The sequence below is a fragment of the Bos indicus genome, chromosome 15 (genome assembly GCF_029378745.1).
Source record: "Bos indicus isolate NIAB-ARS_2022 breed Sahiwal x Tharparkar chromosome 15, NIAB-ARS_B.indTharparkar_mat_pri_1.0, whole genome shotgun sequence".
NCBI classification, from domain to species: domain Eukaryota; kingdom Metazoa; phylum Chordata; class Mammalia; order Artiodactyla; family Bovidae; genus Bos; species Bos indicus.
Window position 1 is genome coordinate 48,830,297 of NC_091774.1, and position 7,811 is coordinate 48,838,107.

At 40.5% G+C, this 7,811-nt stretch overlaps 1 protein-coding gene across 1 annotated transcript; it reads right to left on the reverse strand.

The window, feature by feature from the left end:
• Positions 1 to 5,748: 5,748 nt before the first annotated feature.
• On the reverse strand, positions 5,749 to 6,687 carry LOC109569323 (olfactory receptor 51I2-like). The gene has a single exon (XM_019974658.2). The coding sequence runs from the start codon at positions 6,685 to 6,687 to the stop codon at positions 5,749 to 5,751; it is 939 nt and encodes a 312-aa protein (XP_019830217.2).
• Positions 6,688 to 7,811: the final 1,124 nt, after the last annotated feature.

The following is a 7,811-nucleotide window of genomic DNA, read 5'->3' on the forward strand; positions in this document are numbered from 1 at the left end:
GTCAGACATGACTTAGTGACTGAACAACAGCTGAAGAAAAGAGCATTTCTCATTGCTGATGAAGCACAGAGGGGGAAATAAAGTGGAGAGGAGCCCCAGGCTCTTTCAAGAGGTTTGCATTCCCTGTTCCTTGTCATTTCCCTTGGTCCACCAGTGGGTTTCAAAGTTAGGTGTGTGGTTAAAGGATGTCTTCATCTCTCTGCCTGGGGTGAGACTAAGGGAGTGTTTACTGCATTTTCACATCTAGCAGTTTCTCTAAACCATCTTTGTGTATCTATATACAGACTTAAAGGGCTTCCCTGGCAGCTCAGCTGGTAAAGAATCTGCCTGCAATGCAGGAGACCTTGGTTTGATTCCTGGGTTTGGAAGATCCTCTGAAGAAGAGATAGACTGCCCACTCCAGTATTCTTGGGCTTCCTGTGGCTCAGATGGTAAAGAAACTGCCTGTAATGCTGGAGCCCTGGGTTCTATCCCTGGGTTGGGAAGATTCCCTGGAGGAGGGCATGACAACCCACTCCAGTATTCTTGCCTGGAGAATCCCCATGGACAGAGGAGCTTGGTGGGCTACAGTCCATGGGGTCACAAAGAGTCGGACATGACCAAGTACAGCACATCACAGCTATTTAAAACTAAACTCTCAAGGCATTGTGGATTACCATTATAATTATTATTTGATGTTGAAATAAAGAACTTCCTTTACAAATCAGAAAGGTCATAATTTAAGTTGACTGATGACCATAATCTGACTCTGAACCAATCACTACCATTTTATTTTCCAAAAAAATTATTTTCCATTTTAAAACATACTATGCTATATTATTCAATCATGCCCCTAAAATAATTTATTTAGTGGAAAGGGACACAGATATTATGAGTCTTTTGTTGTACTTATGGATATTTTTGGAGACTTGGATTTTATTACATTCTCTCAATTCAGAAATATTTTTCTCTCTCTGGAACCTCACTTCATCTCTCAAGACTGTACAGAAAGGGAAAAAAAAAAAAAAGCTCTAATAACTGTATGGAATACTGCTTTAAGGTCTCTAGCCCAGTTTCCTTGGTGAGTAGATTAGTCTCTGTCGGGCATCCCCTTAAATATGGTATAGGTCTATGTCTAACTTAGTCTATAAGCACTAAAATGAGGCTAACAAAATTTATATTATATCTTATCTCCCTTGTATCAAGGAAACAATAGGTTAAAAAAACTATATGAGAGAAGTTCCAAAAATATTTTCTAGTATATAAATTATAAAAACTCTACTCTGCCTATGCTAGGAATTTTGGAGCTAGAAATTCTAGAAGAAATAATTTCTGATGTCATTATGTGGAAGAAATATATAACCTTTAAAAAATTGTGAATCACTATGCTGTACGACTGAAACTTAAATAATATGGTAAATCAAATATATTTCAATTAAAAAAATCCAAGAAGGTAATAGAAATAAAAATTATACACTTTGTACAATTTTCTAAAAAAAATTATGGCTCAGATATTAAACATTACTTTCCTTGTTGGGGTGGGGGGGTGTGATTGAATGGTAGACACATAAAATAAGCAGAGAGGAATCTGGGGTTTCTTTTCGAAGTCAATCTTTATCATTTTTCCTGGGTCATACACATACATCTTATGGCAAGTTCTGAAAATAAATCAAATCTCATTTTTTTAAGTTAAAACAATTCATGATTATTTGAGGATGATAATGGTGATGAAAGTTGCAATGTTAATAGTGATGCCAATTAGGCAGTATTTGTATCAGTTCAGTTCACTTCAGTCACTCAGTTGTGTCCGACTCTTTGTGATCCCATGAACTGCAGTACGCCAGGCATCCCTGTCCATCACCAGCTCCTGGAGTCCACCCGAACCCAAGTCCATTGAGTCAGTGATGCCATCGAACGATCTCGAACCCAAGTCCATTGAGTCAGTGATGCCATCGAACGATCTCATCCTCTGTCATCCCCTTGTCCTCCTGCCCTCAATCTTTCCCAGCATCAGGGTCTTTTCAAATGAGTCAGCTCTTCGCATCAGGTGGCCAAAGTATTGGAGTTTCAGCTTCAACATCAGTCCCTCCAATGAACACCCAGGACTGATCTCCTTTAGGATGGACTGGTTGGATCTCCTTGCAGTCCAAGAGATTCTCAAGAGTCTTCTCTAAAACCACAGTTCAAAAATATCAATTCTTCAGTGCTCAGCTTTCTTTATAATCCAACTCTCACATCCATACATGACCACTGGAAAAACCATAGCCTTGACTAGACAGGCCTTTGTTGGCGAAGTACTGTCTCTGCTTTTCAATATGCTGTCTAGGTTGATCATAACTTTCCTTCCAAGGAGCAAGCCTCTTTTAATTTCATGGCTGCAATCACAATCCACAGTGATTTTGGAGCCCAGAAAAATAAAGTCAGCCACTGTTTCCACTGTTTCCCCATCTATTTCCCATGAAGTGATGGGACTGGATGCCGTGATCTTAGATTTCTGAATGTTGAGGTTTAAGCCAACTTTTTCACTCTCCTCTTTCACTTTCAAGAAGCTCTTTAGTTCTTCACTTTCTGCCATAAGGGTGGTGTCATCTGCATATCTGAGGTTATTGATATTTCTGCTGGCAATCTTGATTCCAGCTTGTGCTTTCTGCAGCCCAGCGTTTCTCATGATGTACTCTGCATATAAGTTTAATAAGCAGGGTGACAATCTACAGCCTTGATGTACTCCTTTCCCGATTTGGAACCAGTCTGTTGTTCCATGTCCAGTTCTAACTGTTGCTTCCTGACCTGCATATAGGTTTCTCAAGAGGCAGGTCAGGTGGTCTGGTATTCCCATCTTTTTCAGAATTTTCCACAGTCTATTGTGATCCACACAGTCAAAGGCTTTGGCATAGTCAATAAAACAGAAATAGATGTTTTTCTGGAACTCTCTCGCTTTTCCCATGATCCAGCGGATATTGGCAGTTTGATCTCTGGTTCCTCTGCCTTTTCTAAAACCAGCTTGAACATCTGGAAGTTCACAGTTCACATATTGCTGAAGCCTGGCTTGGAGAATTTTGAGCATTACTTTACTAGCGTGTGAGATGAGTGCAATTGTGCCCTAGTTTGAGCATTCTTTGGCATTGCCTTTCTTTGGGATTGGAATGAAAACTGACCTTTTCCAGTCCTGTGGCCACTGCTGAGTTTTCCAAATTTGCTGACATATTGAGTGCAGCACTTTCACAGAATCATCTTTTAGAATTTGAAATAGCTCAACTGGAATTCCATCACCTCCACTAGCTTTGTTTACAGTGATGTTTCCTGAGGACCACTTGACTTCACATTCCAGGATGTCCGGCTGTAGGTGAGCAGGAGTGATCACACCCTCGTGATTATCTGGGTCATGAAGATCCTTTTTGTACAGTTCTTCTGTGTATTCTTGCCACCTCTTATTAATATCTTCTGCTTCTGTTAGGTCCATACCATTTCTTTCCTTTATTTAGCCCATCTTTGCATGAAATGTTCCTTTGGTATCTCTAATTTTCTTGAAGAGATCTCTAGTCTCTCCCATTCTACTGTTTTCCTCTATTTCTTTGCATTGATTGCTGAGGAAGACTTTCTTATCTCTCCTTGCTATTCTTTGAAACTTTGCATTCAAATAGGTTATCTTTCCTTTTCCCCTTTGCTTTTCGCTTCTCTTCTTTTCACAGCTATTTGCAGCTGTGATGACAGCACACGAGCACTGTGGCTGCGACAGCAAATGAGTGCTGTGGCTGCGACGAAGCATGAGTGTGGCCAAGAGGAGCTACCCCAGATCCAAGTTAAGGAGCGGCGGCTGTGCTTTGCTGGAACAGCTGTGAAGAGATACCTCATGTCCAAGGTAAAAGAAACCCAAATAAGATGGTAAGCACTGAGAGAGGGCATCAGAGGGCAGACAGACTGAAACCACAATCACAGACAACTAGCCAGTCTGAACACATGGACTACAGCCTTGTCTAACTTAATGAAACTAAGCCATGCCATGTGGGGCCACCCAAGATGGGCGGATCATGGTAGAGAGGTCTGACAGAATGTGGTCCACTGGAGAAGGGAATGGCATTCAGTATTCTTGCCTTGAGAACCCCATGAACAGTATGAAAAGGCAAAAAGATAGGACATTGAGAGATGAACTCCCCAGGTCACTAGGTGCCAAATATGCTACTGGAGATCAGTGGAGAAATAACTCCAGAAAAAATGAAGGGATGGAGCCAAAGCAAAAACAACACCCAGTTGTGGATGGGACTGGTGATAGAAGCAAGGTCTGATGCTGTAAAGAGCTATATTGCATAGGTACCTGGAATGTTAGGTCCATGAATCAAGGCAAATTGGAAGTGGTCAAACAGGAGATGGCAAGAGTGAACGTCGACATTCTAGGAATCAGAGAATTAAGATGGACTGGAATGGGTGAATTTAACTCAGATGACAATTATATCTACTACTGTGGGCAGGAATCCCTTAGAAGAAATGGAGTAGCCATCATAGTCAACAAGAGTCCTAAATGCAGTACTTGGATGCAATCTCAAAAACAACAGAATGGTCTCTGTTCATTTCCAAGGCAAACCATTCAATACCACAGTAATCTAAGTCTATGCCCCAACCAGTAATGCTGAAGAAGCTGAAGTTGAACGGTTCTATGAACCTACAAGAACTGCTAGAACTAACACCCAAAAAAGATGTCCTTTTCATTACAGGAGACTGGAATGCAAAAGTAGGAAGTCAAGAAACACCTGGAGTAACAGGCAAATTTAGACTTTGAATATGGAATGAAGCAGGGCAAAGGCTAATAGAGTTTTGCCAAGAGAACGCACTGGTCATAGCAAACACCCTCTTCCAACAACACAAGAGAAGACTCTACACATGGACATCACCAGATGGTCAACACCAAAATCAGATTGATTATATTCTTTGCAGCCAAAGATGGAGAAACTCTATACAGTCAGCAAAAACAAGACTGGGAGTGGACTGTGGCTCAGATTATGAACTCCTTACTGCTAAATTCATACTTAAATTAAAGAAAGTGGGGAAAACCACTAGACCATTCAGGTATGACCTAAATCAAATCCCATATGACTATACAGTGGAAGTGAGAAATAGATTTAAGGGACTAGATCTGATAGAGTGCCTGATGAACTATGGATGAAGGTTCATGACACTGTACAGGAGACAGGGAGCAAGACTATCCCCAATAAAAAGAAATGCCAAAAAAAAAAAAAAAAGCAAAATGGCTGTGAGGAGGCCTTACAAATAGCTGTGAAAAGTAGTTGTATGGTTGAGTACAAATACTGGAGACAAACGTATTGAAGCTCATTTGGATCCCATATTATCTGTGTTACTCTGAACAATTTACTTAATTTTATATATCTCATAAGATTGTTACAAAGATTAAATGAATTTCAACAAAAATAATTTAGAACAAAAACCTTGCACTTTTTAGGACTCCATGTATTAATTAGAATTATATTAGTAATACGTGTCATTATAGAAAATGATTTATAACTTAGATCAATCCTCTTTGTAAAGTTTTGTCTAATCATTCAATTGCCTCTAATATTTATATTTCTATGGACACCATTAACGTTTGCTGGTTGTACTATTCATTTGTTTTGTGTTATAAGATTTGCTGCTCCATTCCTGATCTTATACTTCCCCCCAGTACACACATCTATCATATTCTTGATGATAATGTTGATGACACCATGAATGACAGTCTATGACTACAATAAGCTTAGATTTTAAAACCAAATGTCGAAGTCACATTTTGATGCGGTGAAACATGCGAACGATGGCTTGGCGGATCTCCTTTGTCTTGGCACTATAAATGAGAGGGTTGAGCACGGGAGGCACGAAGAGGTAGATGTTGGACAAAAGGACATGTATGTAGCGTGGGACATGTTTCCCAAAGCGGTGCACTGTGGAGACCCCAATCATTGGTACATAAAATGCAAGTACAGCCAAGATATGTGACACACATGTGTTGAGAGCTTTGAGGCGTTCCTCACGGGAGGCAATGGCCATGACTGAGTGCAGAATGAGCACATAGGAGAGGAAGATAAATAACAAGTCCATGCCAAACGTGGAAATAAGAACAAAGAATCCATAGATGCTGTTGATAGTGATATCAGCACAGGCCAGCTTCATCATGTCTGGGTGGAGGCAGTAGGAGTGGGAAAGGACATTGGTCCTGCAGATAGGCAGCCTCTTGAAAAGAAAGGGAAGAGGAAAGAGGATGATAAAACTCCGAGCAGTCACTGCTAAACCCATTCCAGCGATGACTTCGTTAGTGAGCACAGTGGCATAGCGCAAGGGATCACAAATGGCCACATAGCGGTCAAAGCTCATGGCCAGCAGAATGCCTGACTCCATCATGGAGAAGGAATGAATGAGGAACATCTGGATTAGGCAGGCATCAAAATCAATGGTGCGGGCATTGAGACAGAAGGTTCTGAGAACGGTAGGCAGTGTGGCCATGGACATGGCCATGTCACTGAAAGACAGCATGGACAGGAAGTAGTACATGGGCTGATGCAGGCTGGGCTCCACTCTCACAGCTTGCAGGATCACTGTGTTGCCCCCAAGAGCCACAGCATACATCACACAGAGGGGTCCTGCTAGCCAGAATTGAGAGCTCTCCAGGCCAGGGATACCAGTCAGAAGGAAAAAGGCAGGGTGAGTGATATTGAACAACCCCATGGCAGGAGGAAACCAGAGAGCTTTTCAGGGTCAGACCTTCTGATTTAGTGATTTCTGAGAGCTGCACTTACTGGAAGAGGAGGAACCAGAGAGTAAAAGACAGAGCAGATGGTGTCTACACAGTTTAAACTGAGGCGTTCATGAAATCACTTGCGTTGGAAAAATACAGGCAAACTTCTTTTCTTCATAGTTCATGATCATCAAGTCATAGGCTGGGCTACTGTTTCTCTCTGTTTTATGGAATAAGGAAGATATTGACAAATGTTTAAATATATCAGTTAGTTTGCTATGTTTATATCAAACCTATATAGTTTTATCCACAATTTTCGTGTGCTTTAAAAGAATCAATGAATGAAATTATGTTAACTAGAATTCATAGATAGTTATTATAAAAGAACAGTGAGCGTTTATCACTAGCTTTTTTGAAGTATTTACATTGTCCCTTGAAAATGCTATTTAATTCAGACATGTCACTGAGTAATGAAAGCATTCCCCAGAGCTACTTTGAACTATAATGTGTGTTTGCTGAGAGAGGGGAAAAGGCAGTGGGACCTGGATGAAAATGATTGCCTCTTTACAGGAGGCAGAATTGCTGCAAAAAATAAACAAAGAAACCATTTATTTGTGCAAAGGCACCAAGCAGTTCTGGTTTTTGGAAATATAATGAATTCTTCCCTAAATCTGCTACAGGTACAGTGCCATTCAGTCTTTGGGAAAGGATTGTTCCAAACAGAAATTTTCCGCACCCTTAGTCATATATACTCTCAAAATATGCTTATTCTCATAGACACATTCCTGTACTTTCGAAACAGTCTCATCGTGGATCCCATTCATACTCTTTATAAAACATTCACACCTCTCTTTCTCTCACCAACTTACTCTTATTATACTAATATATACTTAATACTCCCTCTTGATCTTTATAATTTTTAATGCACATACCCTCTCAGGCTCATTCCTTCAGTCCATGTTGACATACATACAGTATTAATACCTGAATAACATTCAGGTGTATATGTAGATTTGTGTACTCATACAACAAATGCTTTGACCTACCTGCTCATATACTCCTTCTTACTCACTGATGTTCATCCCCTAATCCACCTAGACTCTCTTTTTACTCT